The sequence below is a fragment of the Dama dama genome, chromosome 30, assembly GCF_033118175.1.
Source record: "Dama dama isolate Ldn47 chromosome 30, ASM3311817v1, whole genome shotgun sequence".
In the NCBI taxonomy this organism is placed as follows: domain Eukaryota; kingdom Metazoa; phylum Chordata; class Mammalia; order Artiodactyla; family Cervidae; genus Dama; species Dama dama.
The window spans coordinates 31,780,036-31,795,593 of NC_083710.1; the positions used below are offsets into that span (position 1 = coordinate 31,780,036).

General features: G+C 36.3%; 1 protein-coding gene across 6 annotated transcripts in view; it reads right to left on the reverse strand.

The window, feature by feature from the left end:
• Positions 1–608: 608 nt before the first annotated feature.
• PDS5B (PDS5 cohesin associated factor B) overlaps positions 609–15,558 on the reverse strand; it is a 170,391-nt gene continuing 155,441 nt past the window's right edge. Inside the window, exons 30-35 of one of the 6 annotated variants that reach the window (XM_061133534.1) lie at positions 15,208–15,353; positions 13,713–13,812; positions 6,312–6,751; positions 6,111–6,218; positions 2,876–3,014; positions 609–1,495 (exon numbers count right to left, since the gene is read on the reverse strand). In XM_061133534.1, coding sequence (XP_060989517.1) covers positions 1,460–1,495; positions 2,876–3,014; positions 6,111–6,218; positions 6,312–6,751; positions 13,713–13,812; positions 15,208–15,353 — 969 coding nt within the window. In that variant the 3' untranslated portion in view covers positions 609–1,459. Of the gene's footprint in view, positions 1,496–2,875; positions 3,015–6,110; positions 6,222–6,311; positions 6,752–7,569; positions 7,841–13,706; positions 13,813–15,207; positions 15,354–15,558 lie in introns of those variants that run through there. The other 5 variants (XM_061133533.1, XM_061133532.1, XM_061133531.1 and 2 more) reach the window with 5 other exon arrangements.

Sequence of the window (15,558 nt, forward strand, 5' to 3'; positions counted from 1 at the left end):
TTTTGGTTGAAAATACAGTTCATAAAACTGTATAAAGGATACTGCCTTTGTTTCTATATTTTGTAGATTACAACAAAGAAAAGAAGAAAGATATGCTCTAAATCCAAATAAATTTCCACTTCTCTCAATCTGGACAAGTGGAATTTCATTCAAAGTTCATAAGACTGTGGTACCTACAGTAGCTCATATAGTTGGATATATCACTCCCACCCTGCCCCTCCCCCCAAAAAACAATTTTTGGCTCCAAAATAAAGTACAATAATAAACTCTTGATGAAAAACTATGTTATGGGGCAATCTATCATATACTATGGCTAAATATGAATTTACAGAAAAGAGCACATCCCATTTTCAGCAATTTTTTTTCATAAACATGCAACTCACTATAAAATACAAAACACTTGCTTTCAAGAACAGCTTTATAAAGACACACTGCATCAATAAAATTTTTTTCTTTCTGATTAATTTTACACTGTTATGGAGAACTGAAACATTTCTAATGTGTATATATCAGATTTTATATTATAGTGTAATAATTTGCATTTTCTGAACATAATGTTCAAGAGGAAGTATCTATACACAATAACATTCTAGACTATCAGAAACTAATTCAAATTACAGAATTTTATTGATACAGTAGATTAATAAAAACTGAAAAGGGATGATAAAACGGGATAAAGAATTCAGTACATTATTTTAATAACACACTCTTTAAAATTAAAATATTTTAAATCTCTCTCTTTTTAAAATTTTCATTGCCATGAAAGGCCAGAAGATTCTGGGACCAATACTGAGGTGTAAATAATCAAACAACTTCAGGACTGTTTCACCATTTGTGTGGCGTCCTCCCATCAGAGGCATGATTCAGGTGTGATGGCAGACCACTTAGCACCTCTGCAGATTAAGGATGCCTGGGAGTAAACACCAGCTAAGAGACGCACGGGAAAGAGAGCATTTCAACTCTCCAACAAACAGTGACATCAAGAAAATGACACCATTCGTTGAAAAAAAATTTTTTTCACAGTAAAATTGCAGAGAATACAAACACTGACAGACTGCTGCTTAAGATCTATCCTAACAAACTCTTTTCAAATCAATAGATCCAATAAACAGTTGGGCACTGTCAGTTTAAAGCCGCAGATAAAAGCTATACAAGCACTTTAGAAGTCAGAAACATCATAAAAAAAAAAAAAGAAAAAATATATTTACAAGTTTCTTCTTTAGTTTATGTCTACATAGCCATCGCACATTAGACTCTTCCACAAGACTCCATAGTCAATGCTGTCACCATGCGCATGGCTAAAGCGTGTGACCACAGACACATGAGGTCATCAGAGTAAGGTCCAACTGTCCACTCTTCAGCAGTCCCATATTGTGCATCAAAGGCTTTCCTCAGCCTGAAGCTTGACAACCACTTTTTTTCCAAAGCTCTCACACAGAAAGTTATTAACGGCATCTGTTCATCGCCTTTCTCTTTTAGAACCTCGCCGCCGCACCTTGAAAGAAACATCAACAGGTGTAATTACCATTGTTTTATAACCAATTATTCTTCTTAACATGTTCCTGATAGTCCTTCCTTAAAATCTTTCTCCTACATTAACTTTCTGCCTTAGCATCACATACATGAATGCTCATATACAGTCTTTCCCAGGATTAGCAAAAGAGAAAATATTTTACTTTTCTCTTTAATAATTTTAAAGAGAAATGAATAGAAGTCAATGTCAACAGCAAAAAACAATGACAAATATCACTTTGTTATTTATGTGTCTGCAGTAAAGTATGTGTCTGATATTTATGAATTTAGGCTTATAGCTACCTTTCTCAGAAATTACCTATTGAGTTTGGATCATAACAACTATCAAAAACATAAAAAATGTGGGAAGTACTAATGAAAACATAAAATTTCAGATAAAATAAGTTCAGTATTAACAAGAGGAACACAAATAGAACAGGATTTTAATGTAATTAACTTATAGTTTAGTTTTCTTTTAATGAATCCATCAGTTACTATGTACTTTTCAGCCTTATTTTTATACCTTCCCCCCATAAAAACCCTTTACAAGCCAAACTAGTTTGAGACCATAATTCAACATATTTTTTTCCTCTGGTCTTCAACTAGTTCAGATAAATGAATCCTGATGCAGACAGAGGTGCTGATTATATTAAATAAGACAGAGGCAAGGGTCAACTCTGGGGCTGGATCACAGGACACACGTTTCTCAAACAAAATAACTGAAACTAGCTGAGCTGATCCACAGATTCAGCATGAATATTAGCAATACACAGCTCTTACTTAGATGCATCAATTATATTTCTTCCAAAGAGAAAAATCAGAGATGTGACAGGCAAAGTCATTCATTATTTTAAAAAGTATCTCACAAGGCATCACATTCCTACTTTTGTGAAAGAAAGGTCTATTGCCAATTTTTATGAATTCCAAACGCTAATTTTATTTGAAGACATGACTTTATTCTACATGACTGACTAACTTCTAGTTGCTACTGAGAAACTCAAACAAAAAACTTATACGAAATATTACCAAGAGTATATATAACAGAAAACATAAATGCATGCGATGGTGTCCCGAGACCATCACTTGCTCCTCTCTGTATTCAGCTCTACACTAGACATTTACACTGTCACTAGGCTGCGTCTATTACTCTCACTTGGTTTCAGGTTTTCATAAATGATATTTTCTCCACAATCTAAGCTGACAGATGAACTAACACTTCAAACAAATGAAAATACATATATATATATAAATATTCAGAATTATTAAGTAACAGCAAGTGCTAAAAGAATCTGACCACTTATCAACTCTAATTCTATTGAATACATTCCATACTAACACACATGGCACTTTAAAAAACACATACATTTACTGTAGAGACTTCCTCTTCCTCTGTTTCTTCCTGTGGATTTTCATCATTGACAGGAGAGCTACCCTGAAACACATCTATTTCTTCACTTGAGTCATTTTCTTTAGTAGCTGCTTGTTTAGAGCGTCCTACACGGCTAGAGTAAAACACAGGTAAAATAAAATGAACATTGTGATTATTAAGTGGTAGTTTACTTCATAAGAGGGCTTCTCTGGTATACTGCTCAGCTGGTAAAGAATCTGCCTGCAATGCAGGAGACTCCGGGGTTTGATTCCTGGGTTGGGAAGATCCCCTGGAGAAGGGATAGCCTACCCACTCCAGAATTCTTGATCTTCCCTGGTGGCTCAGATGGTAAACAATCTGCCTGAATGCAGGAGACCTGGGTTTGATCCCTGAGTTGGGAAGATACCCTGGAGAAGGAAACGGCTACCCCTCCAGTATTCTGGCCTGGAGAATTCCACAGACTGTATACAGTCCATGAGGTCACGAAGGGTCGGACACGAATGAGCAACTTTCACTTTCTACTTTACTTCATAAGAGGAAATGCTTTAAATACTTCATAGACTTTCCTTTATTATCATTTTTACCCTCAATTACCGTGTAAGCCAAGAAATATTTTTCTTACATTCTAAACCCTAAACCAGTACTTAACCCTAGATTGTTACATATAAAAAGATCCACCAAATAACAAAAGTTAAGGTGACTGAAACCAACACCATAAAGGATTTTAAAATATAACCCAAAGTCTATTCTTCCTTTTATCTTCCCCAAGTCTATAAAAGGCATCTATGTCTACTGAGTTGCTCAAACCAGAAAATTTAGAGTCTTCCTTAATAGTGTGCAATTCTTTATCTGACCCAAAGATTCTACTTGTAAAGAAATCTCAAATCCATTCACTTCTCTCCATCTTCACTGTTACATCGTACATATTTCTAAATCATTCTCATCTTTTGCCTCTCTACAAGTAATCTTTTAAAAATGTAAAACAGCTGATGTCACGCCCCTGAGAGAGGCCCCTACTGTACTCAGAGTAACTGCATTAACCTCCTTGATAAGTACATAAGGACCTTTAGACTGGCCTTGCCTACTTGTCAGTTCTCATCTCTTTCTACACCCCCAATTCCCTGAAACTGCAATACAGCAAAAACTTTGCCTTCCTTCGGCTCTCTGAATTTGTCAAGATTCCCACTTCAGAACCTTCCAAAACAGGGTTCCCTCCACCTGAAATGTTCCTCTCCCTACCATCTAGAAGTCTAACTCCTATTGTTCTCAAGGAATCAACTTGAGGAATCAATTTTTTCTCAAGTATCAACTTTCCAAAGAGAAAACTTCCCCAGCCCTCTCATTACACTCTCTTACAGCACCCTAACTTTGTCCTCCAAAGTACATTTCACAACTTACTATTCCACATTCATGTGTGAATATTTAATAACTACATGCCTGTTTAGATGGTAAGTACTATAAGGATGTCTGTCTTCTGTCACTATATTCCTTAGCACGTAGTACTCTCTGATACATAGAAGACACTCAAAAATATGTAACAGATACCACCGTTTAATTAAATGTATATATCTGTCAGTATTTAATTTTTAATTTAGAATTTTCTAATCATTTCAATAAGCAGTTGAACATACATACTGTTTAATCTGTACTCAAACCAATTTACTCAAATTTACTTACCTGATTCAATTTTTCACAATTAACAGAAGAAAATACAGGGAAAATAATACAATCTTGCTCAATTCCACTGAGATCAGAACAAGAAAACAAGCAAATCGTAACATATGTGATCACACTACCTCTAAAGAGGGGCTTTCCAGTAAAAAAGAAGTTAGGCTGTTAAGACAGGACATAGACTCCTTTTCTGTGTTGATTTTTTTAACAGAAAATACTTGCTTCAAATACTCCCATGAGAAGGACTTGTGTAATTTTACAAGATAACATGATAATCATATAAGCCCTTAATTTTATGATGCCCAAATATAAACAAATTAAAGTTACAAGCATGAACAATATTTACCCTGTTATTTTGTTATAAAATTAATCATCGAAATTTAAGCTATCTTAGGAATTTTTTTTTAAAAACAGTGATTTTCCATGGTTGAATACAAACACACTTACAAAACTGCAGCAAAAATGTACTTATCTTTACTTTTTACATGAAGGAAAAATTAAATGGAAAAAGGCGGGAAGTAATGACTAGACACTTGGTAACTTTTCCTATGGAATACATAGGAACAGGAAAAACTATGAACTGAGTGTTTAACCAAGGTGTGCTGGCAACTCTGAAAAGTCAAGCCACTGAAGTATGGGATTACTTTCAGAAAAACTGCAAAGTTTCTAACAGACAACATGCTACTCTGTTTTTTCTTTAAATGAGAAAAAAAGTGCCAAATTTACAAATTACAACATTGATGCCCCTGCCACTCTAATAATTTCGGACACAGATTTGTTACTGTAACTCTCCTATAAACATGTACTTGTGTGAACATCCAAAACTATCTATATGTAGATATAGACGTATTAATTTGATTAGAAAACAAACAATATCAAGACATCAAAAGCTTGACATCACTATGGGATAATTTCCACTAATGTACTTAGGAAAAATGATGCCTGTTACTTTCCTACATTGATCAAAGAAGGAAAGCAAAAGTGTATAAGCTATTTTTTTAAAGCTGCTGAGGAAAGATGGAAAACCTGTAATGTGGAATAACAAGAAAATGTGATCTATGCTGTGATTTTTTAAAGATACGCCATCGTCTCTTTAGGTACCATAAAGTGTATACTGGAAATAATAAACTATTTGGTATTCGTTTATAACCATTTGTCTAAAACCTATAAAAATGTACAAATGTCGCCAAAGGATGATTGGGTTATCAATCACATAGGTAAGTTTACAAAAATTTTATCTTACCTAGTATAATGGGCTAAATATATGGGTGGCTCAGACAGTAAAGAATCTGCCTGCAGTGCAGGAGATCTGGTTCAATTCTTGGGTCAGGAAGATCTGGAAAAGGGAATGGCAACACACTCCAGTATTCTTGCCTGGAGAATTCTTCCCTGGAGAATGGATAAGGGAGCCTGGTGGGCTACAGTCCAGGGGGTCACTAAGAGTTGGACACAACTGAGCAACTAACACTTTCACGATGTATTGCTATACTTAAAAATTTATGAACTCTTGCAAAATAATTTGAAACTGGTTTGAAACTTAATATTATTTACAACTTACACATTTTTGGGGGGTTGTGATGGTGATGGCGTTTTTGATGGTCTTCCTCGTCCTTTCTGTGGTATGGACTGTGTGGATTCAACTGCACTAGTTTCAGGAGACTCTGCTCTGCTTTGGGGAAGACCCAGATGCAGACAGCATCAAGTTATGATTTACAGTACAGTAACTGAATGAATGCAGTTCAGAGTTGCACACACTTACCTCTGCTGTGCTCTCCTTGAAGTCCGGTGCTGTTTACTTTTTGACTTCTGCTCTGTGTTTCCACTTTGTCTTTCTTCTTCGTCATCGTCTTCTGCTGTTGAAGGTCCAGATTTTTTTTTGCTTCCTTTTTTGGATGTTTTCATCGTTGGCTCTTCTTTGGGCGTACCCCCACCAAGAGGTTTTGGTGGTCGGCCTCGTTTACCTTTTTTTGGCGGACTGTTCTGTTCATCCTCATTTTCCAGTATATCTTCTTTGAGCCTCTTTTCCTCAGGCCACTGCTGTTCGTCTGACTCTGAAGCCGTGTGGCCTCTCTTTCGTCCACGCTGACTGCCTTTAGGTTTCTGTTCTTGTACCAACTTGGAAAGGTCATCCATGCCTAATTTCTCTTCCGAATCTGTTACAGGTGTCTTTTTCCGGTTTCTAGGTTTGTCCAATTCAGACTAGGAATAAAAGCCACGATTTCAAATATAAAACTTAGTATACATTATTAGTGTGTGTGTGTGTGTGTGTATATATGTTCAAGAATAAACAAACGAACAAAATCTGTTATCCACTTCAGTCATAAGAATGTACCTAAATAAGGTCTAGAGAGGTTTTAAGCATGTCAGAACCGTAACTACCTACTTGCTTTTATTAACAATTTTCTAATATAAAACTAATCTGGGGTTAAGAGGGTAAATTTTTATTCTTACTCAAGCTAGAGAGCCTCAGATGAAACCTCTCAAGATCAGCAGATGATTAGATTATAAATTTTTGATGAAGAGCTAGTCCATTAAAAAGAACATTCTAAATTCAATGCTTAAAAGGAGTCATAGTTCAGTACTCATTATAAAGAATTGCAGTTGTTTCTTATTAGTATCTGTTGTCTCTACCAAGTTTTAATTGGCAACTTACTTTCAAATATTTCACAAATGTCTATACTGTTTTGGTAATAAAATCAATGTATTTTCTTGGGAAAAAAAAAATCCATCTGGTCTACTAAAAAAAAGGAAAAAAGCCAAATTCAATGCTTAAATAATAGACTACACTGAGTACAGTGGATCTGCATTTGAGAGTCAATTTAAGCAATCCTGATTTTACCACACAGTGTATATAAGAAGACATAAATATCAACTATGTAATGCATAATGCATACACATCATAAAAGAACTATTTTATTTCATAAATGGAGGTTGCAAAAGATACAAAAGTTAAACATATTCATCATTTATTACAAATTCTGAAAATACTTTTGAATCAAAGACATTGCTTCTTCCCAGATACAACAACAAAATACAAAAATCAGTCACTTTCAAATTTAATATAAAATCCCAGTCTACATTCACAGAATTTAAGCCTTAACTCCTAGATGGACATTCTTTATAAAGAAATTCTTCAAAGAAACCAGGAATAGTATGTATGAATTTGTAATTTTCTCCATACGTGTACCATGTGTGTAAAACATATAAAAACATATTTGTAGTACTAAGTTAATTCCCAAATGGTCTGTTCCTTTACATTCTTTTTTTTCCTTTACATTCTTAAAACATCTGTGGAAACAAAAATTATCTGGTTACTTGTAATTCTTCACATGTTTAATTAGCCATTTGTGTTTCCTATCTTGTGAACTGCCCAATTATGCCCCTTGCCTGTTTATTGGAGTTTAGAGTTTTAATCTACAATATTTTACATTTCTGTGTATATTTTAAATTTTATTTCCTGTTCGTTGTGAACTCAACTGTGTCCCCACAAAATTCACAAGCTGAAGTATTCTGATATTCTTTGGAGATGGGGTCTTTGGGAGGTAATTCTAAAGTCATGAGGGTGGGGCCATCATGATGGGATTAGTGTCCTTAGGAAAAGAGACACCAGAGAGATCTCACTGTCTCTCTCCCCACCAGCTTGTTGTTCAGTTGCTCAGTCATGTCCGACACTTTGCGGCCCTGTGAACAGCGGCAGGCTGGGATTCCCTGTCCTTCACCATCTCCACAAGTTTGCTCAAACTCATGTCCTCTTACCACTAGATAAGAACACAGTAAGAAGAGAGGGTGTGTGTGTGTGTGTGTTCAGTCATGTCCAACTCATTGTGACCCCATGGACTGTAACCCGCCACACTGATCTGTCCACGTAATTTTCCAAGCAAGAATAATACTGGAGCGGGTTGCCATTTCCCACTTCAGGGAGTCTTCCCAACCCAGGGATCGAACCCAGGGTAACCATCTGCAAACCAGGAACAGAGAGCCCATCAGCAACTAGACTGGCCCACACTTTGATCTTGGACATTCGAACCTCCAGAAATATGAGAAAATTTGTGTTGTTCAAACGTTCCAGTCTGTGGTGTATTGTTGTGATGGCCTGAACAGACTAAGACATTATCATATCTTGTTTAAGAACAGGATGTGAGTTGAGGTTCTAAACTGTTTTACCTATTCCCACTGCCCAAGACACATCTAATCACTTCAAAATCACTGACAATATTATGCTTCCTTTACTTTGTATTATGTTTCAAAAACAGAAACGTTTCTAGGTATTAGTAAAATACTATGCAACAAAAGCACAGTATTTTACTAATTATAAGTAAGCATGTTTGTGTTTGGTTGGGCTGATTTTATCATTACTCCTTCTTTGCATCCACTTATACTACCCCTGAGCTTCCTTGGTGACTCTGGTAAAATATACCTGCTAATGCAGGAAGACACAGGTTTCATATCTAGTCTGGGAAGATCCCCTGGAGAGGGAAATGGTAACCCACTCCAGTATTCTTGGGAATACAGGAAATCCTGGGAGATCCCATGGACAGAGGAGCCTGGGGGGCTATAGGCCATGGTGTCACAAAGAGTTGGACACAACTTGGCAGCTAAACAACATTCTTCACCATGGACTTAAAATCACACTGGAATTTTACAATGATATCTTCACTTCGAACTGTCATCTTTTTTATTCATTTATCCCATTAAGGAATATGGCATGTCCTCTCTCTTTCCTGTGTTTCTCAGTTTTGATGTTTTCTCCACATAGGTTCCTCCTACTTCTTTTTAAGGTTATGTTTCAGTTCAGTTCAGTTCAGTCGCTCAATTGTGTCCAACTCTTTGCGACCCCATGAATCACAGCACGCCAGGCCTCCCTGTCCACCACCAACTCCTGGAGTTTACTCAAACTCATGTCTATCAAGTCAGTGATGCCATCCAGCCATCTCATCCTCTGTCATCCCCTTCTCCTCCTGCCCTCAATCTTTCCCAGCATCAGGGTCTTTTCCAATGAGTCAACTCTTCGCATGAAGTGGCCAAAGGACTGGAGTTGCAGCTTCGCCATCAGTCCTTCCAGTGAACACCCAGGACTGATCTCCTTTAGGATGGACTGGTTGGATCTCCTTGCAGTCCAAGGGACTCTCAAGAGTCTTCTCCAACACCACAGTTCAAAAGCATCAACTTTTCGGCACTCAGCTTTCTTCATGGTCCAACTCTCACATCCATACATGACCACTGGAAAAACCATAGCCTTGACTAGATGGACCTTTGTTGGCAAAGTAATGTCTCTGCTTTTTAATATGCTATCTAGGTTGGTCATAACTTTCCTTCCAAGGAGCAAGTGTCTTTTCATTTCATGGCTGCAGTCACCATCTGCAGTGATTTTGGAGTCCCCAAAAATCAAGTCCGACACTGTTTCCCCATCTATTTCCCATGAAGTGATGGGACCGGATGCCATGATTTTAGTTTTCTGAATATATGAGCTTTAAGCCAACTTCTTCACTCTTCTCTTTCACTTTCATCAAGAGGGTTTTTAGTCCTCTTCACTCTCTGCCATAAGGGTGGTGTCATCTGCATATCTGAGATTACTGATATTTCTCCCAGCAATCTTGATTCCAGCTTGTGCTTCTTCCAGCCCCGCGTTTCTCATGATGTACTCTGCATATATGTTAAATAAGCAGGGTGACAATATACAGCCTTGACATACTCCTTTTCCTATTTGGAATCAGTCTGTTACTCCATGTCCAGTTCTAACTGTTGCTTCCTGACCTGCACATAGGTTTCTCAAGAGGCAGGTCAGGTGGTCTGGTATACACATCTCTTTCAAAATTTCCCACAGTTTATTGTGATCCACACAAGGTTATGTTTAGATCCTTCTATCTAATTTCACTGTAACAGTTATTGCTGTAAAGTAAATCTTTTTTCCCCCAAGTGGCTATCTGATATAAAGTAAAATGACCAGAGTAAAGTTAATTATATGTATACATACAGACATACATCTATCATGCTAAATTTAGTTTTTCTATTGCGTCCCCTTATTTTTTTTAAGAGTATAAAAATAAATGTCTCTTCCTTTTCATTGTCATACTTTTGGTTCCTATTTCGTGTCTTTCAGAACTGGCCAAATATTCCAGAACAAGAACAGTGGTGATAACCAACTGTTTGTTTTGTTCCTGATTTTTAATAAAAATGCTTCAAGTATTTTGCCTTTAAGAATAATAATTTTGACCAAATCAATGACTGCTGATTTAAACAGATAAAACTTTTAGCATATAATGAAGTATGTTTCTAGCATTAACTTACAAAGAGTTCACTCATTTGCCAAGAATCAAATTTTATTTATATCTGCTTGGCATGATCTGAGATTATCTTGTTAGCATCTTTTATTTAGGATGTTGACTTGCTATATAAAAAGATTTTTTAGCATTTAAATTATCCTTGCATTCTGGGAAGAAAAAAGACATATAAATGTTTGGTTTTAATTTGTTAGTACTTTTCTAGAGTTTTGTACATAAATTAAAAATTAACTGTCATTACTTAGAGAAGGGAAGGAAAATATTAAAATAAAACTAAAGTTTCCAATTATAAATATTACAATTCATTTTGACATCCAAAGATCTGAAAAAAAATGGCCGAAATCTTAATGTTCTGGAAAAGGCTGGTGGTAAAAAGGAAATTCAATGTCTGTTTTCTTGACAGTATCATAAAATAATCTAGCTTCCTAAAGCACTAAATTCTCTAATTTTTCATTTTGTACTGTACTGTTTTCAGAACAGAGGGGGTATAAAATCGACATCAGAAGTAGGAAATGGGGAAAATGTTAACTGTAAAACTAAATTATTATTGTTCAGTCACTAAGTCGTGTCCAGTTCTTTGCGATCCCTGTCTTCACTATCTCCTGGAGTTTGCTTAAATTCATATCCATTGAGCTGGTGATGCCATCCAACCATCTCATCCTCTGTTGTCCCCTTCTCCTCCTGCTCTCATTCTTTCCCAGAATCAGGGTCTTTTCAAATGAGTTAGTTCTTCGCATCAGGTGGCTAAATATTGGAGTTTCAGTTTCAAAATCAGTCCTTCAATATTCAAGACTGATTTCCTTTAGGATGGAGTGGCTGGATCTCCTTGTAGTCCAAGGGACTCTCAAGAGTTCCAACTGTTGTGGTTCTCCAACATCACAGTTCAAAAGCATCAATTCTTTGGTGCTTAGCCTTCTTCATGGTCCAACTCTCACATCCATACATGACTACTGGAAAATCCACAGCTTTGACAAATGGACCTTTGTTGGCAAAGTGACATCTCTGCTTTTTAATAAGCTGTCCAGGTTTGTCATAGCTTTTCTTCCAAGGAGCAAGTTTTTGGATCCCAAGAAAATAAAATAAGTCACTGTTCCCACTTTCTTCCCATTTATTTGCCATGAAGACGGGATGCCATGATCTTAGTTTTTTGAATGTTGAGTTTTAAGCCAGGTTTTTCACTCTCCTCTTTCACCCTCATCAAGAGGCTCTTTAGTTCCTCTTCACTTTCTGCTGTTAGGGTGGTATATCATCTCCACATGAGGTTGTTATTTCTCCTGGCCATCTTGATTCCAGCTTGTGATGCATCAAGCCTGGCATTTTGCATGATGTACTCCGCATAAAACTTAAAAAAGCAGGGTGACAACATACAGCCTTGTCATACTCCTCTCCCAATTTTGAACTAGTCCTTTGTTCCATGTCTGATCTAACTGCAGCTTCTTGTCCTGTGTATAGGTTTCTCAGGACAGGTAAAGTGGTTTGATATTCCAATTTCTTTTAAGAATTTTCCAGTTTGTTGTGATCCACACAGTCAAAGGGTTTAACATAGTCAGTGAAGCAGAAGTAGATGTTTTTTAGGAATTCCCTTGCTTTTTCTATGATCCAAGAGATGTTGGCAATTTGATCCCTGGTTCCTCTGCCTTTTCTAAATCCAGCTTGTACATCTGGAAGTTCTAGGTTCACACTCTGCTGAAGTCTAGAAGGGTTTTGAGCATTCCCTTGCTGGCATGTGAAATGAGCACAATTGTATGGTAGTTTGAACATTCTTTGGCATTGGAATGAAAACTGACCTTTTGCAGTCCTGTGGCCATATTTTAATATAAATGTACATGAACAATAATCCCTTTGTAGTGAAATTTCTATGTGAAGCTGGTAGTATACAAAAAAGACGATACTTTTTCACTATCTATTGGTCTTTAAGTTGAACTTCTATCTCATAATGTCAGCTCTCTGAAGACATTTCAGTTAAAACAAGCTTATTAATAAGGTTCTTTTGAAAAAGGATGCAAGGTTACACAAAAGACAGCAAAAGCTTATCAACTACACATATCAATCTCAAAAGGTCATAAATTCAGAACTGTTCTATGAAAACATAGACTTTATTCTGCATTGCTCCAAAATGTAGACTAGATATGGAATTTATAGGATAACAAAATATTAACCATGTTTTCTAATTTGGGGGGGGGGGGGGGGGAGAAGAGCAGTATATGTGGGTGTGGGTAACCTAGCTGAAGTCTCCAGCAAATGGGAGAAATAACAGGCTTTCCACTTAAGGCATTTTCAAGCACATGGTAACTATTCTCATAAATTATAAAGAAGGAATTTCTGCACTAACAGAGAGGTCAGATTAGAAGACATAAATAGCTTTTCCCACTCAAGGATTCTTCTATAAATCCAGATAACAAGGTTCCTTTCTGGCTAAGCAATCAATTTTTAATTCTGCTTGGGTGAAATTTTTAAACAGCCAATAATAATCAGAATTAATACTATAGTTAGGATTGAGTAAGAATTTTAGAGTTTTAAGTAGAAAGAGAAACAACTTGCTAAAATAAATTACTGGAGAAACCTGGAAAAAAAACTGAAAATCATTTAAACTTTGTAGGATATGTAAGTTTGGGCCACTGGAAGACAAGAAGTCCAAAGCTTTAAAGAATAAAAACTGCTTACTAGAATGGTAAGACACACAAGAAATTCAATATACTTAAATTACATGGTAGAGGATAATTATAAACTCAAATTGGTGATTAAAACCACTGAAGTAAAATCAGATGTCAAACTTGAAAGTAATATTAACTGGTTTCAGTGTAAAAATTATTATTTACATAGTAAGAATTACTATTATTGTACTTATTATAAAATCAAACGAAATATCTCACCCTTACAAGATCAGAGTCGTCTCTCTTGTCACTTTTTTTTCCCGGCAAAGGTGAAGACATTGTGTAATCTTCATTTTCACTATGATCCATTTCAGAACTATCAAGCCTTTTAATACAGATATTTGTTATTATTATTACAATCAAACCTTAAAAGTTCTTCCTGTTTCCAGTGTAGCTTTATAGCTTTATGAACAAAAAGTTTTATTCTTTCCAAAAAGTATCCATTTTATTTTCATGGTGGTTTAGTCCGTAAGTCGTGTCCCACTCTCTCGCCATCCCATGGACTGTAGCCCGCCAGGCTCTTCTGTCCATGGAATTCTCTAGGCAAGAATACTGGAGAGGGTTGCCATTTCCTTCTCCAGAGGCTCTTCCTAACTCAGGAATCGAACCCGGGTCTCCTGCATTGCAGGCAGATTCTTTACCAACTGAGCTGCAAGGGAAGCACTTTAATATATTTAACACCATTTGCTATTTTCCAACCTTCTCCCTTTTCATGCCTGCCTGAGATTACTATCAGCTGACTCTAGCTCTTCTATCCTCCATCAGTAACCTAGGTAACCTTCTAAAAGCGCAAGTCAGATCACTAGACTCTACATCTTCCAGTTTTACTTAAAAGTCAAACCAAATCCTTTACATTATCAACAAAGGTCAAACATAATCTGGCTACCTCTCAACTTCATCCCTGACCATTATTCTCTAAGCCCTACTCTCCAACCAAAGTGATCTCTCATACACACCTAGCCCATTCCCTTAGAAAGAGTCCTGGTAAACAAAAAAGACACATCTTAGAAACTAAACAACAACAAAAAACAAAAAATGCTAAAACTAGTTAAAGTGTAAATTATTTTCCTTTTTTCTTAAGAAAATAAAAAACTGAAATAGCATAATTTAAACCACATTTTTAAACTTTTTTAAAACAAAAAACTTAAAAAAAAAAAAAAACTTATATACATGCACAGTAAAAGAAATTCAAAACCACATCAGAGATTCTCTCCTACACTAGATTACTGTATACACTATGAAGACGTTGGGTATTCTTCCTAAAACTTTTGATGCATGTACAAGCACATGTAAATACAAATTCTTCTTAAAACCCCAAAATACTTTACACTGTTCTATTCTTTGTCTTTTCCACTCAATCACATATTGTGGAAACTCTTCCTATGAGCTCATACGTCATCATTTGTAAAGGACTATGTATTCCACTGTATAGATGAGCTGTAATTTAAAGATTTAGATTCACTGGACACTTAGTTTGGAAACCAGCTTATGTCTAACAACAGATTGCCCCAACAAGCTAAAATATGAAAGGCTACACAGTACCCATCTAAGCAAGTAAGCAAATACGTTTACCTTGTAATTGGCTATCAGTGTTAAAACAGGAATGTACAGATATGCGCTGACTTTCACTCACTGACACTAAAGGTAAAATATGTTATTTTAGATCTCACAGCCTTGGTGGAGTCCTTAATGTAAAGCATGGTACTGCTTGTGTACTTACCTCCCTTTTATTCTTCCAGGAGAGCTTGGATTTGAGCTGCTGCTTGCATTGCTTACAGTTTCCATTCGTGATGATTTTGTCTGAGACTGTTTGCCTGCTGATGAAAGCGGCTTATTAACAGCTCCTAGAACATTGGTTGTTTTGGGCTGAAATGAAAAATGCATGTCTCTTTCTATTTGATAAAAGCCAAAGGAAACTCAGACGTAAGGAATCACAATAACACCGCGAAAGTACTTACACATCAATCACCACAAGCCTGCCTGTCCTTAAGCAAAATCAGAATTACAAACCGAGCATCATGTGAATAAATAAAAACTGTACTAACAGAATAACAGTTACGTTTCTAAGTTA